The sequence below is a fragment of the Balearica regulorum genome, chromosome 19 (assembly GCF_011004875.1).
Source record: "Balearica regulorum gibbericeps isolate bBalReg1 chromosome 19, bBalReg1.pri, whole genome shotgun sequence".
Lineage (NCBI taxonomy): Eukaryota > Metazoa > Chordata > Aves > Gruiformes > Gruidae > Balearica > Balearica regulorum.
Window position 1 is genome coordinate 1,654,068 of NC_046202.1, and position 15,015 is coordinate 1,669,082.

At 45.1% G+C, this 15,015-nt stretch overlaps 1 protein-coding gene across 12 annotated transcripts in view; it reads left to right on the top strand.

Moving 5' to 3' along the window:
* Positions 1-15,015, top strand: part of MSI2 (musashi RNA binding protein 2) — a 250,333-nt gene that overhangs the window by 76,889 nt on the left and 158,429 nt on the right. For 11 of the 12 annotated variants that reach the window (XM_075771476.1, XM_075771480.1, XM_075771474.1 and 8 more), the window contains exon 6: positions 8,980-9,072. The exons of the other annotated variant lie outside the window; for it this stretch is intronic. In XM_075771476.1, coding sequence (XP_075627591.1) covers positions 8,980-9,072 — 93 coding nt within the window. The remainder of the gene's footprint in view (positions 1-8,979; positions 9,073-15,015) is intronic. 12 annotated transcript variants of the gene reach the window in all.

Genomic DNA, 15,015 nt, shown 5'->3' on the forward strand with positions numbered 1-15,015 from the left:
GAAATCAAGGCACATAGCACTCGATTGTGCAACGTACTCAACCTAATGAGGCTTCCACAAATGCTGCGAGTTAAAATGTATGCTTTAAATGCTGAGCCCTGCAGTCTCCAGCTGAGTTTCTCCCAAGACTCTTTGATACATCAGCCCTATGGAGACTAAAATGACTTGCCCCGTGGTCAATAAGTGAGTAAACATCACACAAGGGAGACAAGCTCTTGTAGCTGCGAGGTGCTGCCTTCCTTTGGAAAAAGTATGAATGTTTTCTCTTGTCTTGCTTCCACTCTTCATTCTCCGTGCCACTCCTCAGGGGCCCCTTTATTCCTAGTCAAGGGTTATTTGATCCGCTTTAGAGCGACAACTATGTTGCTTTCATAATGGCTGGTGGGTTCCTTCCCTGGCAAGGGAAACATCTCTCTTTTGTGAGACGAAGGTGGGAGTACTGTAATGCTTGCAATTCACCAGCCCATTTGTGTGGGGGGAGGAGGATAAAAGAAAGCGTGGTGTTTCATAAAATTGTAAAGGTATTTCAACAGCGGTAATAGGTAAATGTGGATATTTTGCAAGATTTCAGTGGTCTCGCATCAGAGGGAAAGATCACCCTTGTGAAAAAGCCAAGCAGCATGTTCCATAGACATTAGCTTGACTCAGCAGATGAAGTAAAACTTGCTCATCAGTAACTGATTGCCATGTGCATCTATATTATGTAGATTAAATTAATCAAGGCTAAGGGTTAAAGTTTTCCATTTGTTCTTTTCAGAGAAATCATCTGGAGTACGTTGGGAGGGAGGTAAATTGCTCTACACGTTTCTTTTCCCTTCCTGTGAATTTTTCTTGTTTTAGCAGAACATTGCCTAGAATCTCAACAGAGAGCTCTCATTACTGATTTGACAGGGTTATCATGAAAAATTAGTTGATACTAACTTAGAAGTATGTAAATCATGTCTGCTTTCTGCACTGTAGAGGCAATAAACTTATTTTTTGGAGTGACCTCAGTGTTTTGAGCTGGAAGAATTTATAAACTCTTACAGAGTGTGTGCTTTTCGTAGTCTCTGAATTGGACTGTGCTACTGGATTTTGTAAACACTGTGTTACACCTCCAAATACATTTCTTCCTTCTCCTTTTTGTAAGTGCATGTTTAAAGAAAGGTTCATTGACAGCACCGTAAAAGCCATGCTAGCTGCAGAACCGCGTGCATATTGACAGAGCAAGCTGCTTGCGTGCTAAAAGGTACGGCTGGCTGAACAGAGTCACTGCTGGTGTGCACTCTCTTAACTTCAGAGGCAAGTGTGGAGCAGCCAAAGAAGTAGAAGGTTTTGCCCGTGGGATGAGAGCACGTCCCCTGCAAATCGCTTGCCGCCTTGCTCCGTGGCAGTTTGCCCAGCAGCAATGCCTACTGATGGGAGAGGCCCGTGCAGGACCCGTGTTGTGGCTCCTAGCTGACAGCCATGATGTGGCAACGTGGCCTCATGGGCTCGGGCACCCACCTGGTTAGTCAGCAGCAGCTCTGGGCTAAACGCGACTCTGCCTGAGCTTCCACGAGCCCTTTGGCTGGAGGTTGGCCACTGGGAACATCTCCCCTTGTGTCTGCAGTGCCTGAGAGCTGGCCACGCTTCAGGCAGCAACTGCAGCTGTGTGCAAATACGGCAACGATCGAAGGTACTTACTAAATTTTGCCTACTGCTTTTGCTCTAACAAATTTATAGATTTTTAATTGGGTTGATATGACTCAAATCACAAAAATATTGTGAGGACTCTTGGATGAGGGTTGTGAGTCAATGGGAGCTGCAGGACCTGGAAAAATTAGGCCACTTAAGTGCCTCAGTATGGATTTTGGCATCCAACTCCAGGCACACAGCTTTGGAAGTTGTTGGCCTTTGCGATCAGCTGTCCCCTGGGGCAGGCCCTCAGCCGCTCTTGATCATGGCAGCCCCACGCAAATCTCTGCCTCCAGCAGATCTGCCGCAGAGCAGCCTTTGCGAGGCAGTCCGCTCTTCGGCAGAAGAAAACGCTGCTCGCTGCTGCGTCCAGCCTCCGTGCAGTGTCTGTCCTGCTGCGTGCCCCTCCCGGGTTTGGGAAGCAGGGACGGCTGGTTGCCTTCTCCTTGTATTGTTCCAGATTACAAAATGAGGACTTGGGTATGTTTTGGGAAGCTGTTTAGCTTGGTTTCCCACTTGTGACCCACTTTAGTCCACCCTGCTTCACCTGTAGAGCCTTACCCCAAATTGACCTTGAACATGCCCTTGAAACATGTTCTTTCACAATTTTATGTCCTGTTGGAGGATGCAAGTTTTCTGCTTGCTTTTTGGATATGGCATGTGATGTTTCTTTCCAGAAGACAGTATATTATAGATAGAAGAATTGATGAACGTTTAATGGTCAGTTAATGCTGTGTTCCCATCAAATGTTGCTGCTGTGTCTTCGAATGTGAGGTCCCTGGGCAGAATGCCATCCCTTCTCCCTGCTCCCCACCTCCATGGTGAAGTTTTGCCAGTAGCCTGTAGATTTAGGACCAGAGTCTTAATTGCTTCCCACTGGGAGCTTTGTCCCTACATTACATGGGCATTGCCAAAATCCTGCCCCTAGTCCATAGTCACATTGGGCTGTGATCTCTATTTGTGGTTCTGAGATGTATTCCTTTTAAAAATAATTATCTTCATTTAGACGTATTAACGCAGTTTTTTAAGCACTGCTGAACAGTAATCAGGCAGGCATGTTAGGTAAGTCGTCTGCACTCAGTGAATATTTAGAGTTACCTTCCTTACCATACCGTGCATGAGAAGCTAAAGCAACCAGGGGGATTTAAATAGATTTTTCTCTCTGCTCCCCTCTTCTGCCTCTGAACCTTGCTTCTGTAACCCATAAAAGAGTTAACTGGAGCACGGTGGAGGGAGCAGTCCTGAGGGATATGATATAACTGGGTATAGCGAGGCTGTGGGGCTGTGATCTATTCCTGTTCTCTGGAGGGTGTGAAGTCTGGCTCTGGTGAATTTTACTGTATCTTTTGATATGAGGCTTGAAGCCAGATTTTGCTCACAAAAATGCTGAGCTCTCACAGCTGGGGCTAATTTTCAGGAGATTGAGTCTCCTGTGAAGGGAGCTCTTCCCGAGGTGCACGTCAAGGTGCTGCTGAGCCTGGAGAGCAGGGGGTGGTTTGGGGAGGGTACGGGGTGCTCCTGCCTGGGCACAAGCCCTTCCTCTGGGGAGGGCCCCTTCTTGGGGGCATGGCTGTGGCCCCTGACGGGCTGCCATGGCTTAACTGTACCTGCGGGTGAACACAGGGCTGGTCCTCCGGGGGGGCACAGTTCAATTGGGTCGTTGTCAGGAAGATGACCAGGAAGGGCTCTGCTGGACCCAGACTGGATTTGCTTGTGAAAACTCCAAGGATGGCTTTGGCGATTGCTGCCAATTCAATCTGTCATATAAAAATCACTTTGTGTGTTCTGCCTCCTGCTGATACCGTAGTCATCGAGGGAGGGAAATAAAACACCAGCCAAAACCCAGCCCTCCCAAAGTTAACAGCAGAACCAAAGACAGCCAAAAACTAGGAATACAGCAGGGACTAAGTTAACAGTTTCATTTATGAATGGATTGGGAGAATACAACCCATCTCTATTTTCCACGGAAATCAAGGGAGCTGATTTACCCCGCTGGGAATCCGTGCCGCTTGTTTGAATTAAAGAGCTCTTTCATTCCTGCATACCTTCCTATAGCTTGAGTTGGTTCTCACAGGATGACATTAGCTTACACAGGGGTCAGGCACAAGGTATTTGCACTCTTTAAGTCTTGCTGAAATCCTATTTTGAATACTTAAGCGTGTTGTACGTGGCACGTAAAGCCGGGCTGCCTTTGCACGGGATTGAGTTCCTCTTGCTTTTGCGGAGCTCGAGAGTCTGATATTTGCTGGCCGATGGTACACGGTGCTCAGCAAAACACGTCTGTCGTTTGTCAACCATCCAGTCGTGTTGGGGAAGGGGATGGTTCCTGGGGTGTTCTCCTACTTGGGGAATGGAGGAAGGTTGGCAGCTTTCCGTAAACGTTGCCTTTTTCATCCTGGGCTTTGCATCATGTTTCGGTTTGGTTCTTTTAATAGCTTTTTGGAACTTGCTGTGAGGATCCCGGAGGCAAAGAAAAACCTGGAGAATTCTTGCTTATGGTTTGTGCTCTGCCAAAGAAGCCTAGCAATTTAGTTAACAAGATCACTTCCCCTATTACATGAGTTGTTGTTGTTGTTTTTAATTAGAGGTAATGCTGTAGTTTGAATGTACAACACAATGGAGTATAAAATGCAGTTCAACGTATATACCAAAGATGATTTTTCCAATTATAAACCTATTTAGAAGGTGGATACATTAGAAATGATGAAATGTCAAACTGCAGATTAGGTGAGCGAGCTGGAATACGCATGTACCCACGCATGCACGCTATCCTACAAGAAAGAGGAAAGTGCTCTGGAAAACAGTTATATATGCATAATTAGTTTAATCTGAAATTAATGCTAATTTCAGCAATTTGTGATGCAGATTCACTATTAGTACTCTAGTCCACTTCCACCGTATCGAGAAGTTGAGGATGCAAAGCCTTAATGAATTCCACAGAGATGAGCACCAGAGCTGAGTTCATGCACCAGTTTCCAGGGTGTTCTTTGAGCCTCGTGTGTGTTGGTTTGCTTCAGCACCTGTCTCTGCCTCTTGCTTTCAGAGAGTGGCTGCTCATTTAGAAAGTGGCCCTGTTTCAAGCAAAGAAGGGTTGGCATATGCTGGCATTTCTGCCTCTGCTCCCATCTACATTTGCCCAGGTCATTTTTAACTGCACCTTCGGGTAACCCGGTTCCAAAGCACCTACGTTTTACTTTGCAACAAGACCTGCCGGTGGCACGCTCGGTCTTCTCTTTGTGCTAGCGGGATGTGAGCGCTCATCCTTTCCAACCTCCATGTCTCCTAAGCCAGGAGCTCTTCACTAAAACTGAGCGAGGGGAACAGCAAAAAAAAAAAAAAAAAGGCTGTGTACAGCACGGTAGGGAAATGACACCTAAAGCCGTTACCCTGAAGTCAAATACGTAACTCCTGTGGTAAGCATAGACTGGCCCTCGGCTCCTCTGAGGAGAGCGGTGGATACTTGTTGCTTGAGATTTTGAAATTCTGGGAATTCTGCAAAATATTTCATGAGCTTAAAATCCCCTTTATTAATTTTTAATAGTCATGATAATAAGAGACTTTCAGCGGGGGAAAACCCACCAAGACAGCAGAGTTGGTAGGCGAGCGTGCAAGGCTGTTGCAGACCCTGAACTGGAGGCTCTGCCTTTGCGAAACTGCAGTTGCGTCATTTTATGCGAGTCGGTTGGTTTTAGCTCACGTAGTGTATTGACATGTTTGAGTGGGACAGGATTTTTGTTTCCAGAAACTGCATCTTCAGCCTGTTGTTTAGAGAAGATTTACCTGATAATGCCCCAAACCGATCTAGTTACATCCTGAACCTTGCAAAAAATGACATAAAATCAGATGACTTGTCTTGCTAAAGCAGGGTGCTTTTTTTTCCTGCTTCTGCACCACCTGAACTGTGTGCTCAGTTTCGGAACACAAAGGTGACTGCATTTTTCAAAAGCCAAGCCAATAAAGAGATTGTAACCTTGAATGACTCTTCACAGTAGTAGTCACATGTGTTTTGATGAACTGCAACACTAACACAGTATACAAACAAAGCAATTCTGCAGGTACTTGCAATTAACGGACTTTATAACCAGCATTAGAACTCTCCCTTGTCGATTCCTTTTGCAGGGAGAAAGTATACAAAAGCTCCAAAAACATTTAGTATCTACATTTTGCGGAGCCCTGCAATAGTGAATGATAGATATATTATAGTGCAAATTAAAAACAAAGGCACGAAGCTGGAAGTATTGTGGTTTCTGAGTGACCTGGGCCTCTTGGAGTCATTCATAAAACACGGCTTTGTGATTGATGCACACAAATCGCTCCCTGTGACCCCAACTCTGCCGTTCCCACCCCAGGGGAGAGGAGAGGGAGCTGCTGCCCGAGGGACCCAGCCCCAAGCCAGGGCAGGTGACGGCCTCCCTTTGCAGGAGTGCTCCATTGCGAGCAACCTCCAGAAAGCCAGCTCTGAACTCACCCGAGGGAGAGATCGATCCTCGGTGACTTTCATTGGAGGGACTTCAAGCTGGGGGCTCTTAGTTTTGGGCTTTTTGTTATAATATTTTTTTTTTTTAATAATGAGTATTTTTCTTAGATATATACATAAATGTTTTTATACAATTGTAGGGGTTTTTGGTTAAAGATAGGCTGATTTATTTTCTGAGCCAAATGAGAAACTTTGATTTTAAAAACCTAAATTTTAAAATGGAAACTCTTCAGTTGGCTCAGTTTTTTGTGCCTCTCATCACTTGCCATCTTTAATGTTTATTAAACAGCACTAAGTGTACTTCATTAAATACTTTTTAACCCTTTGTTTTTCTTCCCGGAAACAAGCACAGATGTGGGAAGGTAATGGTGGAGAACATCACATCGGATAGTAAGAACATCACTCACCGGGATGAACTAGAAGCCCGTTGGTGTCAGGACTGTAGCTGGCTGAGGGTCCCGAGTGAGAAATAAGGTGGTCTCCTCGTGTGCTGTCACAGCCGTCGGCAGTGAGAGTTTTGGGGGCTTCCTATTTAACATCAGCTTTCTCAGAACTCGTGCGTATGTGCCTGGTCCTGGTGATTTGATGTGTTTAAAATCTGTTTCATTGGTGATTCAGTGGCTGATCGACACAGAAGGCGTCCCTGGTGTAGTGAAATCCCCGAGTTAGTGAATACTTTTTTTTTTTTGTCTTTTGAATGCTCCATCGTGTTTGGCTAACGTGTTTGCAAACCTTTGGCTATTAGCTATAGGCCGATGGTCTGTGCTGGGTCTCCGGGCTGTGGGTCCGGTGCAAAGTTCTGCGCTGCTCCATGGGAGCCCCACGCAGGGCAAGACCAAGCACTCTTTGGATTTTGCCCTGATGAAGTCTTGCCTCGTAACTTGTCTGCTTGGCTAATGAGAGCTGATTTGCAGGTTAGAGCAGGAGTTGGAGGCTTTGTTTCCAGTTGGTCTGAGTCCCACCGCAGTTATCTAATAATTGGAAATTGGGGAGGCTGTACCAGCACAGACAAGTCGACTGCGTACAGCAGAGCCTACCTGGTGTTACTGTTTGAGAAGGACATGGGTGCTTCCAGCACAAACAGCAGCTTTTCTCGTCTGCTGGGGCTCTCCCAGGCGTCCCGGGCTAAATCTGAGCCGAACGTGGTGCTGGCCTCGTCGCCAGCCACGGGAGCCTGTCATGGCACCGCAGTGAGCCGGCTTCAGCCGCGCACGTCCAGATCTTTACGGGGAAAAAGCTGGTTTCCAAACCTGCACTTCTGTCGTGACCGGGTCTGCTGGGCTGCTGGTGATCTTTGGGCCGCGGGAGACGGGGTGAGAAGATTCCCCCACACTCGCCACGGGCTCACGTTGGGACCTTGTGCCAGGAGGGGAAGGAAGGCAGCAAAATCTGTTGAGACATGCCGGGATGGGAGGAATTGCTGAGGCTACACATTACTTGTGTTCTTTTCCTGAGGGGAATATGTATAACAAAGCAATTGAACCATCTCTTCAGGAAAATGTAGATTGTAAAAGCAGACTTAATTTTGTGCTGCACTTTTGTACCAAAGAGCTGATTTCTGAAACCATTTCCCAGCTCGCAACACATCTCTAGGCATTAAAATGTTGTGAATTTGCTTGTCATTACCAATATTTTCTTTGACTGAAGCTATTGAAACAAAGTAGTCCTTTTTTTTTTTTTTCTTTAACCTTCAATCTTGCTTCTAAAAGAAGTAGCTCTCTTTTTTTCTTTCTTTCTTGGTCAAATATAAAAATGATGATAATTTCAAATATTGCTTTAGAATAATTGCTTTCCTCTCTCTTTTGTATGACAACAGAAGCTTGGCCTGATCTTAAATCAGATGCTGGCAGGCAGAGGGCTCTTGACAGCCCTGCAAAATCCTTTAGTTACAAGTCGGCTTTAGCCAATTCTTTATTTGTAAATGACAATTTTCTACAGAAAAATATATGCTTGGGCTTCAATTTCAGAGTCCTAGATTGCAGCCAGGAAAAAATAATTGAATTTTTACACTGTTTTTTCCCCTCACTTTTCTTCCTAACTTAAAAAAATAATAAAGTGAAGCTCTGTAAAGCGTGGTTAGGGGCCGATTGAGGGAAATATCTGCCCTGCTTAATTTGAATGGCAGTGGAGATGGGAGTGATGTTTAATTTGTTCTATGCTGAGAGAATTTGGGGCTACTCCAGGCATTTAGTTCGGTGTCAGTCCTGCGAAGGCTTTTGCCCGCAGCCGCGCGGCACGGCTGATCACCGCAGCGAAGCCCGGCTGGGCTAGCGCCGGTTTGGGCAGCACCGTGGGTCTGATGTGCGGGACGGGGCTTGGGGCAGCTGGATGAGCGTGTTGGTAGTGCTTGCTGGCTTTCGTAATTTGATTATTTTTTTTAAAGTAACTGTGCAAGTTCCTTTGAAACTGACCCATGGAAAGAAGCTTAATAACACATCGCTTGATTCGATGTAATTACCTTTTGTCTGGCAAAGAGCATGCACTCTGTCTTTGGGAGAAAAAGGGGGAAAATGGCACATCTTTTTGAGACGGTAACTATGAGGATATGACACTTAGACTCCTTTTTCACTTATATTTGCATTGAGAAGCACAATAAAAATCATTTATTAAAAAAAAATATCCGGGGGCTAGAGTTGTTATTGAGTTCCTCTACTCAGCCGTTTCTCAAATAAAAACAAAACAAGACAAAGAAAAAAGTATCTAATCAAATAGAATCTGAATTGCTTTTGTAAAGAAATATTCTCATTAACTGGGTTAGGGATGGCATCTGAAGAATATTTCTTTTTTCCACATATTGTTTGAAATAATCTGGTTAAACCGTATGCTTGTCTTGTAATTTCTTACAGATGGTCACAAGAACAAAGAAAATATTTGTAGGTGGATTATCGGCTAATACAGTAGTGGAAGACGTAAAGCAATACTTTGAACAGTTTGGCAAGGTAAGTTCCTGCCCAAGTGAGCACGACATGTTTTGAATTCTTTTTTTTTTTTTTCCCCCCCTTTCTTTTTTAAAGTCTGTTTTGAAAAACAGAAGTGCAATGAGGCCTATGCTCAAAGGAGGGCCACATTTTTTGCCTTTCTGTGTAATTTCTCGAAGCCTCTGGAATTCCTTTTCTGTTTGTTGCATGTGTATGTGTACAACATTGCCAACACTGTTTACCTCCTTTAAGGAAGAAAGGATCATTGGGAGGTGAATTTGTGTATGTTCAGGAAGAACGTGACCCTTAGCTGAATGATTACACAGTTGTCTACTCCTTAAAATCAGCCTTCTGTTTACCCCTGATTCCAGTGGCGAAAGGAGCAGATAGACGTATTGGAGAGAGCTCATTAAGTTGTGAAAATGCCTGAAGGAACCACGTGAATGGCAAGAGTAATAGGGAAGTCACTAGAATATCCATTTAATTTCTTATTTAAAAAATCCTTATGCAAGTTCCTTTGGAAATATATGTAGAATCCTGACATTATTTAAAAAAAAAAAAAAAAAGTTTATGCGAGGAAGGAAGCCCGAACCTTGCCAGAATAGTCTTTACAGTGATGGAGAAGCTCAAACCCCACAGTCCAGGCTCTGGCTGGAGCTTAGTGCCACCGACTTCCATGGAGCTTCCTGGATCCCCAAGGCTTCTGGATGCTTGGTCAGGAGTCCAACGAGGTGAAGAGCTTGCAGGGCCGTCTGCTTTGGACGCAGTTCATGGTGCCACCTTCCATGGAGACTCCTGTCAGCCCCGCTGTCCGTGGGGGTCCATACAGCTCGATTCCTGTCTTCTGGAGTGCGTCAAGTGCCGATTGCATGAGGACACAGCAGGATGTTCCAAAGCGAAGCAACTCCCCTTCTTTGCAGTTAGTTTATGTTTCTTTTACCTGCCCTGGAAAGCCTTAGCCAGGCAGTATTTTGTTGAGGGCTGAGGAGGGGAGTTTATAGATTGTTCCTACGCTGGATTGATAGTTGTTTTGCAAACCATTCATTTTATTTTCAATAATAATCTTCGATTCCGGCAGGATTTTTACAGCCTGCTGAGCCTTTTATTAAAGGATTACATGAGCTTTTGGATGTTTCTTCTGTAGTTACTTCTAATTGCAGAACTCCTCTAACCTGTATTTTTGAAGTTAATAATAGTTTCGATATAAGTGCTTTGCATATTGTCTGGATGCTGTCTTAATATAGTCTTTTTAATTTCACCATCTGGTAGTTTCATGCTTGCAATTTTACAGTCCCTGAGAATGCAGAGAGCTAGGCTGCGTTTTTCAGTAGTGACTAGTGATTCGGGACGCTTCAGTTCTGCTTTCATGCTCTGCCTTTCTTGAGATAGCTTAAAAGAGGTCTGGCTTTCCAAAGGCAATACTTCTGGAAAATCAAGTATTTTTTTCAAGTGTCTTAATTTGAAAGCTAAGAAGTTAAGGTGATGAAAATGATTGCACAAATTACGATCAAGGCTGGAACCCTTTCCTCTGGCGGTAGAGGTGGGGTAGGTCGATAAAACGCTGCAGTGGTTGGGGTGCTGCATTCAGATATAATGACCCAGGACTGGCACTGTGGGACCTTGTAGGAGCTGCTTCCTTCTCCGTTCCGCTTCCCCACCTTTCCTTGACTTGCTTGCTCAGACTGCAAGCTTTTTGTGGCGGGGACTGGTGATAGGTCTGTGCACTGCTTAGCACACAAGCCTCGCTCTCCAGGCAAGCCATTACAATGCAAACAATGCATCATGATCGATTGGCGAGGTTTGCATTTACTTAGCGCTTTCTTAAAATAAAGAAAATTGCATTACATAGTTAATGCATAGAGGAGCCGCCCATATTTGATAAGAGCATCTCAGGTGACTTGCTTTTTGAAATGCTGAGCTCATTTATTGGTGTGGAAAAAAGCGCTTACCTACTGCTGTGATTCTTGAAATCCTGTTTGTACTTGCTGCAGAGAAGAGCTTTGCAACCAGGGGAGGTTGTTTTGGTAACTGGAGGTAGCGCTCAAAATACACAACGCGGTTAGAACAGCTACCAGCTTTGGGGCCAGGCGGGCTCGGCAGGAAAGGGCCTCGAGTGTCGAATTTGAAACTGCAGCTTTTTGAAAAGTAAATGCTGGAACCTTTCTCTCCAATAAAGAGAGAACTGCTTTAATAAATCCTCTTCCCTGACCCCACCAGTGAAAATGCCTGCCCATCAGAGCACTAAAATATGTAGTAATGATAACTCCTGAGACTTTGATTGTGAAATTTCTGATAGTGATTATTTTGTCTTTCTGTAAAGCCCGGGATCTGTAGGAGTCCTAGCTTTCATTTTGCGAAGACGGGCATCCCTAGCCGCTGTAAGCTGCGGAGGAAGACTGGGGAAAAATTACCCGAGAGAAGCCAAAGGCTTAACAGAACGAACACAAAGCGGTGTAATTAACGGCCTGGGGATTGCTGAATGCTTAGAGCCGGTGACGCTGAACCTGGGCACGTACTGTTGTTGTGAGGCTCCCCAGAGAGGCTGGAGGGGGTCTGGGTGCCGAGGAGGGGGCTGGCTCGGTGCAGACAGCCGGGAGCGCAGCCCAGTGCCTCCCATAAGGGCGTTGCGGGCCTCAAGCCGGCAGCTGGTGGGAGACGTATCTGCGCGAGAGTTTGGGGTTGAGGCTTCTCCTTGCAGCGGTTTCAGGGAGCAGGATCCACAGGAGGACGTGAGGAGGCTAAGCTGGGAAAACAAAACTCCAAGCTAAGCCATAACCGTTTACAATCCGAAGAAAAAATACCCAAGCCATTGTCTTACTACCTAATCTTGATAGTCTAGTGCAGTTGTTTCTGTGATCTTCTGTTATTTCAAAGATGTTTCAAACATTCTTGCAAACAAAATAAATTCACTGGCTGTGTTAACCCGTCCAGGGTCTGCAACGTTGCCCTCGTGCTGATGTGTGAAAAGCTGGCCGTTAAGACCAAGTTCTAACAGAATGTGAATGAGAAAGCGTTGGAGGCGAGGAGACGCGCAGGGAAGCATGGCGGGGCTGCGTGTCCCTCCCCTCTGGAGAGGCTGGGGCTGCCCTGGGCCCTCGGCAGGGCTGTGGCTGCTGATCTGCCCCCCTTTCGTGGCAACATGGTGTGCTCCGAGATCAGGACGTGGTGGAGCGTTTAAGGCTTCTGGTATCATTTAAAAAAGGAGGAACAAAAAAAAAAAAAAAAGCAACAGCCTCTTAAAGCCTCACCTGGAGGAGTGTGACCAGCAGAAGAAAGCCCCAAACGCTAATGAATTGCACTTCTCTCGGGATGTGCGCGTTCTGCACCTTTTAAGCTGCACGCAACTGATGATAAGGGACTATTTAGGGTTCGGTTTTTACTAGGTAATGCTCCCTTTATGGAGCTCCTGTGAAAGTAGGGGAGTCCTTATTTTGCAACTTGCAATTATACTTCACATGGCGAACTGTGTAATTAGTTTGGAAGACTTATGCCTAGTCATTGGTTTATCCTAATCGGCTTTGGCTTTTCCCAACAACAAAGTGAGCTTATTTTCCTAAGCTGAAACAACTCTGCTCCCTTTGTTCCTCTCTTTTATTGTCTCATTCCTTTCATTCTGTTTCACTGCCAAAGTTTTGTTTCATTAGGCCTACAAGTCATTTCCAATCCAGTGGGCTGCTACAATAAGGCCTTTATATCTCAGCTGCCCTGGTTCCCATGTCCCTTCTGGTCTGGAGCCAGGACTTGCTATTTGACATGGGATTTTAACCCTTTCGGTGCCCCAGCTCTGAGTCCTCCCCCTTTGCACTGAGGCCGTTCTGGTGCAGTGCAAGCCAGGCTCACGACGTGGCTCGGAGGGACCGCCTGATGGGCTTACGGGCGCTCAGCGGTTGGTGGTGGTCATTAATTGATACGTTAATGTGCTCGGGCTCCAGGTACACTTTTTGACCCAATTATCGAAACAGAAGTCTGAGTAAAAATCTTTTTACTGGAAAAAACCCCCGATAATCAGTCGTGGTGGGAACAGCCCTTTGAAGGAAAAGGCTGCTGTGTCCTTCCAACCCCCGTTTCCAGTGCAGTGGGAACAGGGTTATGGTAGAGGTACGTTTCGGATATCTGTCAGATTAGCCCGTATAGGACCGTTCTGGTAGAAAAAAATCATGTTTTCTTGTGTGGGAGATAATACATTTAAATTTACGCTTTTTTTTGAAAAAGAATGGTGATTTGTAAAGGAGATGTGTGAAATAGTTTTGTGGACAAACAATATTTTTATATACTCTTATTTCAGACTGCTCAAAAAGCAGCACTGGTGTTGGTGGCCCCAGCTCTTTTACTTTTAAAAATCTTGAAGCAGGAGCTTTGGCTGTATGGTTTGTTTTTTTTTCTTTCACAGCAATCTAAAATTACTTTTGGGGGAGGGGGCTATGGCATTTGCTTTTCATCTTAAATTTTCAGATGAAAATTGGAGCAGACCAGTATGCATTCATTTTGTTTTCTGTTCTGGCTTGCCACGAGGTCCCTCAGACAAATCGTAGGCATGTCTCAACTTTGCTTGGAATACATTGTTTCCTCAAGAATGGCTTTTAAGGTTTGGAAATTTTGGAACAAGACAGGATTTCTGAATTATCTCTCTGGATCCAAAACATTTTGTACGGTCACTTGTTATTTCCTGTGAGATGCGAAGTAGACCAGTGGAATATCTAGCTTCTGATGTTGGGTTTTTTTCTGTGCAAACTGTTGAGCTTTTGAAAGATTGTGATTTTTCTCATCTGTTCCTGCTGTGGCCGTGGTTTATTGTCTCGTGGCAGGTGAGAGGACAGTAACTTCTCAGAGGCCGTCTCTGCTCCGGGCACACCTGAGCAGAGCCACAGCGCTGCCTGGCCGGAAACCGCAGCTGAAGGCAGCGAGGCTGCGGGCAGCAAAACCCCAGGAGGAGAGTTTCCTTCTTTGGATGTGCAATGTCATGCATTGTAACATGGACAGCGAGGCTCATAATGGCCAGTTTAACCTTTGGAAAAGTAATCTTTTGTGAGTAACAGACAAAAAGTCCCTCTGCTTTCTCTGTGTAAGTGTGCTGGGAAGGGGGAGAGGGAAGGAGGTGTGATCCGCACCGAGGATTTCAGCCTAATCGGGTGGGTTATGTAACTTGCTTCCTACACGCTTTCCTCTCTGACAGCTGTGAAAATATAAATCAAGAAAACAGGAGAGAAAACTCCTTGTTTGGCAAGGCAGTCTGGGTGTGAACGAGTTAATGCGCCGTTGTAGTATTAAGCACTCCAGTGGTTTACTTTTCCCTGAGACCTTGAGTACAGCCTCTGAAGATGTTATTACAATGGAGTTGTTAGCATGAGAAAAGGTGGTTTTCTCGCCATGGGTTCATTTTGGGGGGATTTGGAAGTCTGTGTGGAGCTGCTGCTAAGGCCGGAGTCAGGAGGTGCAAGGAATTTTGCTTGTATGAAAGTGAAAGCTTAGTTAATTTAGACTTGGCATACAGTTTGAATTGTATTGTTACATCTGTTGGACATTGATATGTAGATTTAATGGTCAATACGATACATGGATGGTCTATTCTTAAAGTATTTGCTTTGCAGAAAAGTCATTTTTTGATTTGACAGGTTGTGTTAGCCTTTCACGTTTTTCAGCGCTGTATTTCCAGATTCAATATTTGTGAATTGGTTACATTTTATGAAATGAAGGGAGAGATTTGGACTTGTATTTACATTCTAGTCTGTAATAGCCGGAGTTCCCGAAGCATTTGTAATATGCACTAAAATAGAGACTGTGTTGGCGTTCTTTTTAACTGCCACTAACCTCACTGCTGCCTTGCAAAGCGATTCTGAGCTCTAGACCTAGTGATAGAAAAAAGAATATGACGAGCTAAAAGTTATTTAAGTTACCTGGGTGTACCGTGGGAGAAGTTGCTTAACGTGAATCATTGCACCTCCTTAAACCAGAATGAGCGATAGA